This window comes from Montipora capricornis, chromosome 9, assembly GCF_036669925.1.
Source record: "Montipora capricornis isolate CH-2021 chromosome 9, ASM3666992v2, whole genome shotgun sequence".
Lineage (NCBI taxonomy): Eukaryota > Metazoa > Cnidaria > Anthozoa > Scleractinia > Acroporidae > Montipora > Montipora capricornis.
The window spans coordinates 19,486,319-19,501,318 of record NC_090891.1 but is presented as its reverse complement, the minus strand read 5'-3'; the positions used below and the strand labels follow the sequence as shown (position 1 = coordinate 19,501,318).

Here is a 15,000-nt window from a genome sequence, read left to right as displayed (position 1 = left end):
CTAAGACACATTCCTTTCCTTTAAAACTACCCTTAGGGCATCTCTCTCACTTTTTTTCAAAAATGGTCAAGACATTTTAAAAGTGCCACTGAAACTATTTCCACCCCAGCCTTCTTCACGGACATTCTTTTCACTCGTCACACAATCGTACCTCCTCAGCTATTTTCAAACAAGGTCACAACATCATATTATTTTGTCAATAATTTTATTGTAGTTCACATTTAACGGATACTCCATCGATTGAAACAGTTGGGCTAGTCACATTGAGTAATTTGAAAATAAATTTGTCAGTTGGAGAAAGTTTCACACTTTTTGAACTTGCATGAGGCAAACTCTAACCATATCAAACAAAAAAGAAGTTCTGAACATGAAAGGTCAAAATTATTGGTACCTGTTTCCACCTCTGAAGCCATTCAGGGTTTTCCTCCCATGGATATTGAATGCTAAAAGGGTTGCTGTCCATTTTATCCAAGCCTGAATTGGTAATAGCTATCACAAAGAAGAACTCTCGAAGTAGAAGAGGCTCCAACAAGGATATTGGAGGCATTGTACCCTTTGCCTATAGAATAACGTTAACAACAAACTGTAAGACCATCACAACAAGGCCAAATTCAATTAAAGGGCATCAACTCTTTGTCCTGCACTATAAAACCTAAGGAATTTTAAAGCACTGACAGCAAACCCTGAGACACACCTTCCAATGAGAGTCCACAGTGCGTTGCCACATCAGTCTGGGAGACAGACATCCAAATCGCAAGTAAGGGCTAAGATGCGTTGCAGATGAAGGCATTGATGCTTCACTCAGTGGTTCATTCTCAAAGTCATTCTTCACAAGCTGAACAAATCAAAAAAAAAAAACACATACTACTATCACCAAACTTCCCATTAATAGCACAGCTCTGCGCACCAAAGGCAACCACACAGAGCACCATGGTTTAAGATGGTAACCCATCGATGCAAGAAAGTTTGGTTTAGTTATGACGTCATCATGTGACCATCCATCCATACTTTTCATGTTCAATACATGAAATGATGCAATGCTGTAACCAACGTTTTTAGGTGGGAAGTTGCATGGCCAGCATACTTCATTTCACACTACGTTTTAGTAAAACAAACAAAAACTTTAAAGGCAACCAAAAAACAAGCTACCGGTTTTCAATGTGTCACCCAACTAGGTATATAAAGAAGAAAAAAAGACAGAGAGAAAAAAAAACCAGTAAGCAGGTGACGAATAAGCGATGATCAAAATGAAAGAAAGCGACTGAGAGGTAAAAATATCTGCGACAAAAAAAACAGGACAGAGAGAGAGAGAGAGAGCAAGAAAGAGCCCGGACAAAGAAACGAGCAGCCAACGAAAGGGCAAGCACGAACACAAGAGAAAACAGCCCAAATAATGGTGATGAAAAACGGTGAAGAGAGACAGAGAGAGCAGTGAAAAGTAGACTAATAATAATCATTATTATTATTTACAGTAATGACCAGGATGGACTAGTTGTATATATATGGTAAGCTGACTACTTAAAGAAATATCTGAAAACAAAATATTTATAATCAAGGACTTCCGCTTTGAGGCATGCCTAAATATAAATCAAGCCATAAACATTATTTTGATTACCTATATACGTATTATTTTATCATTTACCTTTTCTTCAAAGAGCACAAGTCTTCTCAGGGCTTCTTGTTCTCCACCTTTCCAAAGATATCCACTTGTCACCAATCTAACGTCCTTCACTCCAAGATCACTCAATTCAGGTACTCCAAAGTTGGCTTGATGATCTGCAGCTACAGGTGTAACACAACATCCAAACAACTGTCTGTCCACTTCTTTCACTGGACTGGGAACTGTCAGCCCATTCTCTTTCAGAACTCCAACAAAGTCTTCAAACACCATGGGTGCAATGCCATGATTTGCATGTAAAATGTCCCCTGGCTCATAAAGCGTATGAGATGTTTTGCTTAACACTTCAATTCCAGCTTCCTCAGCTATGTGCCGGATCACAGAATCTCTTTGTGCACCAAATGGTTCAATATCACCTTCAAAGCTAAGGCGTGTCACTCCCCATTCTTCAAACAGCTTTGGCAGTATCTCCACATCCCTCCCACGTACTACAAACAGACGTGATCCAAGCCCAGCCAGTTGGTTATCCAAATCTCTTAGACACTCAAGTAGGAATTCCCAGCGATTGGGAGAGATCTTGCTTTCCCTTGCTGCTTTTGTGTCCAGTACATACACAGGATAAAATGTACCACTGTCTTCAAGACAGGCATGGAGTGTTGGGTTGTCATGCAGCCTCAGGTCTTTTCTAAACAAATGCACACTTGTGTGTCCTCTTTCATCCACTATAAAAGAAACACAAACCATGAGGCACATTGGTTCTTCTATAATGTGTGGATCTCTTCAGCCTACACCATCTCTAAACTATTAACATACCTTCAATGCTTTCACCAACGCTCTCAGCTAGCTCTTTTAGCCTCTGTACGCAGACTCTCCTTTGCTCCTCATGGTCAACTACAGGTAATGGATAGTCTTTACCCACCAAACATCCAGCAGCTTTCTGTACAGATTCTGGAGCTTTCCACGGCTCAAACACATATTCCACTGGTATGTCCTTGACTTCAGGCACATATTTCCTAAAGTCAACATTATGAAGAACAAAAAGAATATTAATGCTCCTTATTCATACTACAGAGTTCACACAACAACAACAATTATAATTGCTTTGTTTTAAAACCAATGTAAATCCCCATTGCCATCACCTGACATATTCTCCAGTTGGGTCAATCTTCTTTCCGACTTCAACCGGGCAGAACCATGGTACATGACCTTTCACAAAGGTTCCTCCTGACAGCCACAACCAATTTCCAACATTAAGACTCCACTCTGCATCCAACTGGAGCTCATCGAACACCTTAAAATCAAATTTCACCTGTTAGCACTGAACGTTTTCTCGAAGTCCACTTCTTAGAAGAAAGGTTTTTCCCCCACAAAATTCCTCAAAATATCAAAGGTATAGCAAACAGTCTTTTGCAAGAGTCATTTCAATGCTGAATCATTCCTACCTTATATCCCTCCTCCCAGTTTATCCAAAGACTACCTCGGGTCAAGAAACATCCCACAGCCTGCCGAGCAAAATGAGGAATCCACCCCTCTTCATGCAACTGTCTCATCACTGCATCGATCCATGGGAAGCCTGTCTTACCCTAGTGAAACACAAAATCATGTAAGCAATGATTAGTACATGTAAGTTCCACACCCTGGAAAGCTGCCATGTATGTTATAATAATTATCTTGAATCAACACTCAGTTTCAATGCCTTTGTTTTTTTACAAAGAAAAAAATTATACTAGAGATTTTTCTACTTTAAATAAATGTGACCCTATTTGGGAAAAGGGGGATTAAGGTGAATTTAGAAAACAATGTTTTAACGCGTTTAATCGCGTTCGTCGAAATGGGTGGAAACGCATTTTGTATACGTTTAAACGGTTTAGAGTATTTACCGGTTTTTCTGATCAGCGAATTGATTTTTTCGGAACTTTCTTGGTATTCACGAACAGGCTTTCCATCGGATAGTCTTAATTTATTTGTTACAAATTCTTTTAGTTGTCGCTATAATAATATAATTATTGTCGGACTGCGAGAGAAGTAGCGAACGATTTAACGAAAGCAAGAGCCGTTTTTCGCTATCTTTGTGACCGGTACCTTCCGGTGTGATTTAGAATGGCTCGAAGTTGAGGCTTTGGCCGAGGACGCTGAATATATCTGCTCTCGTTCGCTCATGAAATAGGTTTCCTCTGCCAACTGCAAATCACCCGCGAATGTTTCGGGAAGGTTGGATGGGTTCAGAGAAGTATGAGCTTTGCTTTTTTTGTTATTTCAGAGGTTTGAAAGGGCTATCATATCGTTGCAAGTTATCGTGCTTGTGTCTTGGCGCTTCACTATCTGCCTATTCAACCCCTTTTCATTATCGCAAATCATAAACAAACAGGAAATTAAACAAACTGATGTATCCTTTTGACAAGTACTAAATGACCAAAAAGTCTAAAATTTCAAAAGGTTGCGTGACTGATCGCGACAAATCTGTAGATCAGTTTATTCCTTTTAAGCGGTAAATAGCGAGTCATCGATCAATTTCTTTTCTAATGGCTTGAACGTAACACTTTATATGCAGCTTTAGTTGAGCTCTCTCATGATGGTACGAGTTCTTTTATCTTCGTTCGGTTACTTGGGCCTTGGTCGTCGCCGGGGTCGTTGCTCAGAGTCGGAAGACAGCCGCTATGTCAACTGCCTTGATCAAACATGAATAAAGGAAAAATGGTGGTAAATTTTGCATGTGAAGAATGCCTCAGCTGGTAACCCCAATGCATAATTTTATTTGATTGATTTATAAGTGTTTGCGACTCTACTAAGACCAAGATGAACAGCATTCAACAATCAAACTTATGTTTTACATTTCTACAACAGGACCGCACATGGCAAGAGAAACCTACTACTGATGACCCTCGGTAATCACAGGGTACACATCAAAGCAAACTTGTGCTTAATACCATCTTGAAAATTCATTTGTACATTCCTCACTTCATTTGACACAAATTTCTATTGTTTATGCTCATGATTTACCGTTAGAGTCGCTAAGTAAGTGTTTTGTTTTGTTCCTCAGAGAACGCCGCCAATTTAGGTTGGACTAATTCGCATTTCTTCTCTTTTCCGAGTACTTGCAACGACTAAAACAATCAAGATTTCGATGGTTTGTCGAGCTGCATTGTTTTAAATAAATCACAGTTAACCCCAGATGACACCCAATAATAATATAATTTATAGCAAGCAGCCATTTAATTATGCGCTCACTAAAGGTAAATTAACAGCATTTAAACGCGTCGTTTGTGTAAAGCTTTTCCGTTTTTTTCGCGTTTTTTTGTTATTCACCTTAATCCCCCTTTTCCTAAATAAGGTCAAAAATTTGTTTTTATAAATTCCCATACTACTACATTGCAACATTAATCACTTACTCTCTCTGAAATCCAGTGATTGATAAGCACTTTAACCCTTTTCCGACTTAGTCTGTCTAATGCCTGACATTTCAATTGTCCAAGGGGGCAGCTGAAGCCTCTGCTTTTAATTTCATTTGTCATTTAGAAGATCAAAATTGATTGCTTTTCATTCCTAGGTATTTACTAGGCGAGACAAAGACAATAATTCCTGGACATATCATCCCTCTCAAGGTTTGCCTTCTCAAGCATCCTAAAAATTAATAGCCCTTGCCAGTTGAATGTATCTCTCGTGTACAAACCTCTTTCCACCTGCGAAGCCCCTCTGGGTTTTCCTCCCAAGGATATTGACAGGACACAGGATTATCAGCCATTTTATGCAAGCTTGGATTGGTGCAGCCCATCAGAAACAAAAACTCGCGAACCAAGAGAGGCTCGTGCAAGGACAGTGAAGGCATTTTTTCCTTTGCCTGTTCAGAAATCCATTTAACGATAACTATAATTATTATGTTATTTGAAATGGTTCTTCCCAAAAACATACACACAACAAACAAAATCATTGAAAGGCATGCATGTTTAACCCTTTGAAACCTAAACTAGCCTAACCCAGCCAGACTTGATATTTTTACTCCCGCTAACGCCAGACGATTATTTTTACTCATCAATGGGGAACACCTGGGAATCAATGGGTTAAGGACGGTGCCTACCATTGTTATTGCGCATCTCAAGATACTTGGATTTCCTATTGCTAGTGCTTATTAATACAGGGATTTTTTTGCGCGTTTCAAAACTATGCGGAGCAAGCAGGACTTAACAAGTGATCTTGGTATCCAAAAAGAAAATTGCAGCTAACTATGCATTTTTCAGAGATGACTGAGCTTCAATTTGGAAAACAACACCATACATTGCCTTGTATTTTAAAACTTTTTACATTAATATTGTTGATTAATTATCTTCGAAAAATGCGTGGTTGCCCCCAATTTCCTTTTTGGATTTCAATAACACTTACTAAGATCTGCTTTTCCCGCACATTCAGTAAACCGCACAAAAATACCTTTGAATTAGTCGGCACCGTCGATAAAGAACGGGTTATAGACCAATGAGAGATTGAAGTGATCCTCACACTTATCTGGACAATTTCCAGGCAAGCAAATGTCTCTTATGGACACCTGTAAAAAGTCAGGTGGCTACAACGGTATTCAAACCCATGACCCCTTGGATACAGATGTGACACTCCACCAACTGACCCATGAAGCAAACATTTTAGAGAATGCAATCCTTATGCAGAGCCATGCAAATTCAGAAAGACTCTAACACAAATGCATTAAGGCAATTGTCTAGATAATGGATGGCTAGATTCACACCTTCCAGTAAGTGTCATTAATGCGTTGCCACATCACTCTTGAAGACAGACATCCAAATCGTAGGTAGGGGCTGAGATGAGTTGCAGATGAAGACATCGACGCTCCACTCAGTGGCTCTTCCTCAAAGTCATTCTTCACAAGCTGCACATAAAAAAGAAAGGCAAACTATAACCCAATTTGCCCTTATAAATAAGCTAAAAAAGTTTCCTGCCTTCAGAAGTTCACCATTTACCTCTTTTTGCAATAGCTCAAGTCTTCTCAGGGCCTCTTGTTCTCCACCTTTCCAAAGATATGCACTTGTCACCGATTGGATGTCCTTCACTCCAAGATCACTCAATTCAGGTACTCCAAAGTTGGCTTGGTGATCTGCACCGACAGGTGTAACACAACATCCAAACAACTGTCTGTCCACTTCTTTCACTGGACTGGGAACTGTCAGCCCATTCTCTTTCAGAACTCCAACAAAGTCTTCAAACACCATGGGTGCAATGCCACGATTTGCACGTAAAATGTCCCCTGGCTCATAAAGCGTATGAGATGTTTTGCTTAACACTTCAATTCCAGCTTCCTCAGCTATGTGCCGGATCACAGAATCTCTTTGTGCACCAAATGGTTCAATATCACTTTCAAAGCTAAGGCGTGTCACTCCCCATTCTGCAAACAGCTTTGGCAGGATCTCCACATCCCTCCCACGTACAACAAACAGACGTGATCCAAGCCCAGCTAGTTGATTATCCAAATCTCTTAGACACTCAAGTAAGAAGTTCCAGCGATTGGGAGAGATCTTGCTTTCCCTTGCTGCTTTTGTGTCCAGTACATACACGGGGTAAAATGTACCGCTGTCTTCAAGACAGGCACGGAGTGTTGGGTTGTCATGCAGCCTCAGGTCTTTTCTAAACAAATGCACACTTGTGTGTCCTCTTTCATCCACTATAAAAGAAACACAAACCATGAGGCACATTGGCTCTTCTATAATGTGTGGATATTATCCAGCCTACACCATCTCTAAACTATTAACATACCTCCAACGCTCTCACCAATGCTCTCAGCTAGCTCTTTTAGCCTATGTACACAGACTCTCCTTTGCTCCTCATGGTCAACTACAGGCAATGGATAGTGTGTACCAAGCAAACATCCAGCAGCTTGCTGTACACATTCTGGTGCTTTCCAAGGCTCAAAGACATAATCCGTGGGCAGGTCTTTAACTTCAGGTACATATTTCCTGCATGGGGAGAAACATTGTTTTTATTTGGTTGTTTGTAATAGCCATCGCTGTTTCCACATTGGCAATGCCAAAACCAATGAGATAAGCAATGCTAAATGTGTCTGACCTAGTTTCCACTGTATGCCCTGTACACATTAATTTTATCTCAGAAATTTATTTACTAATAGATTGTCCCCAATGTGATTGTTTGTAAAACAATTACGTTGTTTAATATAAGGTGATTCCCAAGAAATAAAGCTTGCCATACAGTGTAAACTTTGCACAGCGTTGTTACATGTTAAGGAGATGATAAAACTATGATAAAAAAGGGGGGTCACCGAACTTGTTCCCATGGTACGACACTGACAAATATATCAATAGCTATTTAAGCCACTTTGGCAATTGCCACACAATCCCAATATTGGACAAATCAGACTAGCTCAATTTTATAAATGTAATCCCCGATGTAACGCAGAGCCTCGTGTCGTTCTATGGTCAATTCACATATGTACCTCAAAAATGTATTTGAATGCCTTTGTGAGTACTTCACACTCCAAAATAGAATACAATTTTATGAAATTGCCAAAGAACTGGCCATAGATTTGTGCTGATTTTTTTACAACTGCGTGAAGACACCGTTCCCATCAAAAATATGAAACAAAAAATGGGGGTCACCATACTTGTTCAGGAGATAATAGCCATTCCTTGAGAGATTAAGCTGGGCGTCAATGAAAAAGCACCATTTTTTCGCACCAATGACGCCAGAAATTATACACAGTAGGGATGTGCAATGCAAAACCAGGGAATCACCTTAAATGAGGTTATTTACATAAATGTACAGTTGTCAACTTCAATGTCGTTATTATTATACAGTTGTACCTGGTGTACTCTCCCTTTGGATCTATCTTCTTCGCAGTTTCAACAGGGCAAAAGATAGGCAATCTGTTTTGATCAAAAGCACTTCCAGAAATCCACAGCCAGCTCCCTGCATTCAGGCTCCACTCAGCATCCAACTGCAGCTCTCCAAAGACCTGATAATGTGTAGTAATATTATCAGCTCATTCAATCAATTGCAGTGAAGACAGAGAGTAAGCAAATGTAACCTATGGCAATCACCCAAAAGTTCATGTGGCTGTTGCAGAAGAGGGCAATTTTCTGGCCAAAAGAACTGTCCACCTGATACTTACCTTTTGTTAACCACCACTTTTTGCACATTCGGTGAAGATTAGTGCACAATTCTATCACCAGATAAGGATGTGGACACTACATGTAATGCTGTTCCTCACAATAAATATACCGGTACCTCTCTGCACAATAAACAAGTTCTTGTCTTTGACTAGAAAAATCAAGTGCAAACAATGATGTGGTCAGAAAACATCCAGGGAAATCCTTATGTTCGTAAGGCAATCTTTGTAAGAAAGGGTTACAGTCCTTACATGAATTTGATGAAATTACTAAGGCTGCCCTTTCTCTTTGATCATCTGAAGACTCTGAGTCTACCCAGAGTTCCACCCATAACTTTCATGCTGTGTTACATATCAGCCATTAGTATTTAAAGGTTTCTTAAAATGACTATAAAATTGTATACAGACCTCAAACTGTAGTGGGGAATACGGATCTCTTTGATACAACTTCTGACTTCACAACTACCAGGAACATCTTCGACCTTACTTGTAAGTCTTAACAAGCAATGCTTTGGGTAGGGTCGTAACTCTTTTTGAACACTATATTTCATTGGCTGTATAGTGTCCTACTTCCTATTGTTATCTGTGCTAAATCCATTATTATCTTTGTTCATTCTATTGTTCTTGTGGCCAATCCTGAAGCTCGCTCAATGAGGTACAGTGTACAACACAACCCAAAGCTTTGGTTGTCTAACACATCATTACAGTCTACAATATTAGGGGCCACAATGTTCACTTGCAAATCTGAATATTTTTCACCTTGAAGCCTTCCTCCCAGCTGATCCACATGCAACCTTGTGTCAGGAAAGACCCAACAATTTGCCGCGCTAAGGATGGAATCCATCCCTCCTGTTGCAACTGCCGCATAATGGCATCAATAAATGGAAAGCCTGTCTTGCCCTGAAGGATAGAGATATTATAATAGACATCACCATCAAGAACAATCATGAAGCTGTATTTAATACCACTTAATAGTGATTGTCAAGATGGTATGGTACTTCCAGTGACGATGATGATGATGATGATGATGACCATTATATAGATAAAAACCACAGTAGCAAGAAAATGGTGATGACGATGATGATATCCACCTACCATTTTCCATTTCTCTACAGCAACAGCATTTTCTTCCCAGTTGATTTGCAAGCACAATGGGTTATTCTCCCTTTGGTTCAGAGTTGGATTGTTGCTACCGAGGACAAAATGGAAATCCCTCCTCAAAAGCCATGAGAACAGTGACAGTGGAGGCTTTTGATTTCTTGCCTAAATAATAGTTCAAATAAAACATTCACCACAAATTTAACACAAATTAATAACTCTAGCAATGGGAAGTCATACCCAGACCACAAGCTGTGCATGACAAAAAGTAACATTTTCTGCCTTATCCATTCCTATGCAAGTGGAAAAACAAACTGTCTTATGACTAACATGCTGCTATTTTCTTGAGGAGCACACAGCTGCAGGGTTGCAGGAATTGCTGGCCATGGGAGCATTACTTGGTCGAGGGGCTGGCTCGCTGATTGGCCTCCAGTGGAATCCCCTGGACATGTAACAGGTACCCAACCTCCACTTACCGATGCAGTTGTTAAATTGTGCAACATAAACAGAAAATTTATGATGGAAATGTTTAAGGCAGAAATGTGCATCAGATTATGGCTAAACAAATTTAAGACAGGCAATTGCCCACAAGGTACATGTATTTATCAAGGCTACTGGTAATTGAATAGATTTTGCCAGCGTATTTGAATGGCTACCAAATGAATTATGATGCAATTATGACCCTCTCCAAGATTGATGATCCATGGAATAGGCCATTTGCACTAAGAGGTCAAGTGACATAGTTTTCATGAAAATGAAAGCTATATGATTTTGCCTTCGAAAAACGATTAGTGGGTCATATCTTAAACATAATAATAGTGATTTGGTTTTTCAAACCTGCACCATTTTCTTAAAATTAGTAACTTTCTCGCTGGTCACGTGACCGAAATGTGATTTTTAAAATTATGAATTACTTCTTTTTGAACACAAGCTTTGCACTTAAACTTCAAGGAGGATGTTGAAAAAATTATGTGCTAACGTTTACAGCACATCTGAGCGTAACTATTAAACGTTTAACAAGATATAAGCAAAAAGTAGTTTTGCCCGCCATATTGGAGGGCAAGAGTATGCCCTCCAACATGGTGGCCAATGCAAATCATACTGCTTTGTTGAAAAATCGAAGTGCCATAAAATATCTTCCTTAAATGCGTTTCCTCTCAAATTTCGGGTGTAAGCTAATTTTTATGTGCTCTGTCAATTTTTTGCATCTGCAAGATTCCAACTCATTGTTTAAAGGAAGCAATGGTCACGAGACCTCTTAGTGCAAGTGGCCTATTAAGTGTCAGCAACAGAGTAGAATGCTAGAGAGAGCTTTCTTGCCTAATGTTCAAATTATATTCTTGACAGCAAGATTGGAGTTACTGTACATGTAGTAAAATTAGTTTGCTAGTGGGATTTGTTCAAATACTTCAAATGAGAATGATAATAAATTACTACCATTTGCATCCATCCTTGAAGCGAGACAAATTTTGCGTGAAGTTTTACTTTTTAAATGTCAATGGTTTGTCCAGTTATGTGTCAATTTTGACCAATGAAACGTGGGCGGTTTATGTCTTAAAATTGACAACGTTTTTGGCGGCATACCAGGATGTTTTGTTCACATGCTCTCAAAGTTTTCAGGTTTTTCGTTAGAGCGTTCCGATTTTGCTTGACCGCCCTTACAACGTCTCTGCCAGTTTTGCAATGGAGACAAAAAATTCAAAGTTTACAAGTTTGGAAGAGATAAATTACCATCCAGGAGTTGCTCCTAAAACACAGAAGAATGTGTGTGTAGAATGCCGAAGACACAGAACTATTTCCCCTTCAATCTTTCTAGTTTCACTTTGGTTTCAGCAGGTATCTCCTCTTGGTAAAGCATACCAAATTCCATATTTTGTCTTTTTGGAAACTCACAAGAGATAGATGTTTATAACTCTTCCAGACTCCATGGAAGATTCATAATCTCCACTCTCACAGAAAACATGAAAACTTCAAGAATGTGTGAACTAAACATGCTGGTATGCTGCCAAAAACATGGTCAATTTCACGACGTAACCGCCAATGTTTCATTGGTCAAAAGTGACACATAACCAGACAAACTGTTAATGCTTTAAAGGTAAAGCTTCGTGCAAAATTAGTCACACTTCAAGGATGGACACAAATGGTAGTATCCATTCACTGATAAGTGACAATTAAAATAAGACTATAACTTTACGTACACTCCTACAAAAACACGAATGGCATGACTGTATACATACAATTTGGTATGTTTCTGACAAAGCATGGTAATATGTCCTTGGAGAGAGGCACCCAAATCTAAGGTATGGACTAAGCCTGTCTGTGAATCCATGAAGGAATACTTCACTTGCAGAGTCCACTTGGAAATCAACATCCACCATCTAAAAACATTACAGGTGAACAATAAATACACGTAGACAGATTTGTTCAAAGCCAACCATCTCCACTCAAATGCTTTTAACTCAGATCTTGTTTGATGCAAACATAAATAATGAATATTTTTATTGACAGCAATATTTTTCACCATTTTTGCCTCAACATTTGATTTTTGTCTGCTGCCAACTGTACATGAAGTTAGCAAACTGTCAATATTTTGAACCATTACAAATGAGCTGTGATGTGCAGGCCATGTATATGGAAAGCTATCAATTCCCTGATTTTGCAGTAAAAACCCTTTGCATTCACGTTTTGGTTGCTTTAAAAGTTTCTATATAAAAATGGTCAAATGTTTGTTTCTATGGAACAGATTCTTTATATCTATACAAAATATTTTATTTCATGTGCACTTTAAATTAAGCCAAGGGTTTTGTTTGTCTTTGTTTTTTTTTCTTTTTTCACTGGATGACAAGAGAATACGAAGTGGAAAATGCTGATCATAGAGAAGTCAAAACTTCATTGGCTATGCATGGTATGAAATTGCAGTGTTCATAAAGTGCCAAAGCTCTTTGAGTCTGAATCACTTGGAAATCACAGTTTCCACAAAAGCTGGGAGGAACCGTGACTAAAGGGGGTCTAAGTTTACCAGTCAAAGAGTCGGCTTCTACAGTCATGTTATCGTTTCACCCTTTGCCTTCTAAGGGTGACACTGACAGATTTTACTCTGTCTAACACCACAAGATTTTACTTGTCAATAGGGTCCATTTCAGGGGTAAAAGGATATATCTCTAGGTTTATCTTAGCTGAGGTTTATACCCAAGACCCTACACTCTGCAGCCAGTTCTCTCTTTCATTATAAGAAGTTGCCCATGTCTTAGAGGTTCTATAATAGTAGCAGAAAGCTCTACAAATCTTCCACTCAACATGCAGCATAGATAAATGTACAGGTACCTCTTGAAGGAATATGTCTAACTTCCGCAAGGCCTCTGACTCTCCACCAGGCCAAGTCTCCTGGCATGAACCCTTGGACCTTTCAATGCCCAGATCCTCGACTGATGGTATGCGGCAGTCCTCAAACATGTTCTTTTTGGGCAAAAGGGAAGCCAGCATATCATGACTTACTGTTCCCACAGGCGTTTCCGGTGGACCCAAGGTAGAAACAACATCAAGAAAGCTGTCAAATAGCTTTGGGGTCTCATTGTTGTTTGCCTTTATGACACCGTCAACATCATACAGAGTATGTGAAGTACAAGACACCACTTTCACTCCCACACTCTCGGCAAGATGAGTGATAACAGCATCTCGCTGTCTACTAAATGGCTCACTCTCACTCTCAAATGTTAGCTTGGTGATGTGCAAACATTCGATCAGCTTGGGTATGATTTCAGCAGGGTATCCCTGCACAACAAGCAGTTTAGAACCAATGCTTCTTAGACTGTGGTCCAAATCCTCTAAACATTCAATCAGGAAATTCCATCGGTTTGCAGAGATGTTTGTATCAGGGATAACAGGTGGTAGAATGTACACGGCAAAAAGACATGCGCTTCCTTTGATTGCCTCACACAAGGCTGGGTTGTCATGAAGCCGTAAATTTTTGCGGAACCAGTGAAGTGCTGTGTTTGGTTTCGTGTCATCCATCACCTCACTGTAAAAAGAAATTATTACACGTAGATGTTTTTTAAAACTGTAAAACAGAATCTAGCGATAGAATGACCAATCTTTAGAAATAATGCAGGCAAGCTAAAAAAGTAGCAAGCAGGAAACTAGACATGGAAAGGAAAGGAACTATATTTAAGTATCAAGTCCTTCTAGTGCAGGAGCACTAATTATATTGGGAACACTGTCAACTGAAATTAATAATCAACTCAAACCACGTAAAAATATATTAATGTTGGTTTTTGAGAAAAGGGGAAAACCGGAGTACCCGAGAAAAACCTCTCAACGCAGAGTGGAGAACCAACAAACTCCACATATGACGCCAAGTCTGAGAAATGAAAACGGGCCGCATTGGTGGGACTCGAGTGCTGTCACCACTGCTCCATCCCCGCACCCAACTGGTATTGCATGCATGTGTTGAAAGGAAATAGATTTCCCTTTCCTATCAGCTAACACGTAAATACAATTGTTTGGTTAAAGCAAAGGGTTTTCATTTTAGTCTACACACTACCATGATTATGTGTTTACAAAGCATAAATATTCAATTCTGTCTAGGCATGGTTGCCCAAATGTAAGCTGGTGATCACAGACATGGTTCGGAAATTTTCAAAGACAAAGACAATAGCATACCCATTTGTAAAGACAATAGCAAAGGAAATCTCCAATTTGGCAAGAACACCTACGTATGTTTGCTCTGGTTTTTCTCAAAGCTAAATATTCATCACTTAGAAGGAATTGCATGGGCTCATTTACATAAAATGCAGCTACCAAGGAAAGCTGTTTTTTCCTCACATTAATTAATTTTGAGGACGAGCTCTGCTGGGATCATCACACCACTTTCTCACCGAATAATGAAGTCCTCAGAAAGCGTCTTGAAAAAACTAGGCAGCGCCGCACGTGAAATTCCTTAGTTGCATAACGGCGGAAGTAATCCGAGCAGTTAGCACGCGACACTTTTCTTACATAACTGAATCAACGATGTGGCCCCACACTAATTTTAACCTAACGTGACTTAAGATATTTCTTTAGTACCCAAGTACATTTCTTACTGTCAGAAATAAACGTCAAGGAAAACACCATGCTAAGTAAAAACTCTAATTCAAACGCTTACATCGTCTGTTTACTTCCGTTACGC

At 39.4% G+C, this 15,000-nt stretch overlaps 1 protein-coding gene across 7 annotated transcripts in view; it reads right to left on the bottom strand.

Annotated features, from left to right (window-relative positions):
• LOC138015745 (uncharacterized) overlaps nucleotides 1-15,000 on the bottom strand; it is a 24,961-nt gene that overhangs the window by 9,494 nt on the left and 467 nt on the right. Inside the window, exons 1-16 of one of the 7 annotated variants that reach the window (XM_068862852.1) lie at nucleotides 14,711-14,825; nucleotides 13,161-13,854; nucleotides 12,074-12,214; nucleotides 9,834-10,001; nucleotides 9,498-9,638; nucleotides 8,434-8,585; nucleotides 7,373-7,572; nucleotides 6,583-7,280; nucleotides 6,351-6,491; nucleotides 5,289-5,456; nucleotides 3,061-3,201; nucleotides 2,758-2,909; nucleotides 2,432-2,631; nucleotides 1,643-2,340; nucleotides 695-835; nucleotides 392-559 (exon numbers count right to left, since the gene is read on the bottom strand). In XM_068862852.1, coding sequence (XP_068718953.1) covers nucleotides 392-559; nucleotides 695-835; nucleotides 1,643-2,340; nucleotides 2,432-2,631; nucleotides 2,758-2,909; nucleotides 3,061-3,201; nucleotides 5,289-5,456; nucleotides 6,351-6,491; nucleotides 6,583-7,280; nucleotides 7,373-7,572; nucleotides 8,434-8,585; nucleotides 9,498-9,638; nucleotides 9,834-10,001; nucleotides 12,074-12,214; nucleotides 13,161-13,847 — 3,996 coding nt within the window. In that variant the 5' untranslated portion in view covers nucleotides 13,848-13,854; nucleotides 14,711-14,825. Of the gene's footprint in view, nucleotides 1-391; nucleotides 560-694; nucleotides 836-1,642; nucleotides 2,341-2,431; nucleotides 2,632-2,757; nucleotides 2,910-3,060; nucleotides 3,202-5,288; nucleotides 5,457-6,350; nucleotides 6,492-6,582; nucleotides 7,281-7,372; nucleotides 7,573-8,433; nucleotides 8,586-9,497; nucleotides 9,639-9,833; nucleotides 10,002-12,073; nucleotides 12,215-13,160; nucleotides 13,855-14,495; nucleotides 14,826-15,000 lie in introns of those variants that run through there. The other 6 variants (XM_068862849.1, XM_068862851.1, XM_068862853.1 and 3 more) reach the window with 6 other exon arrangements.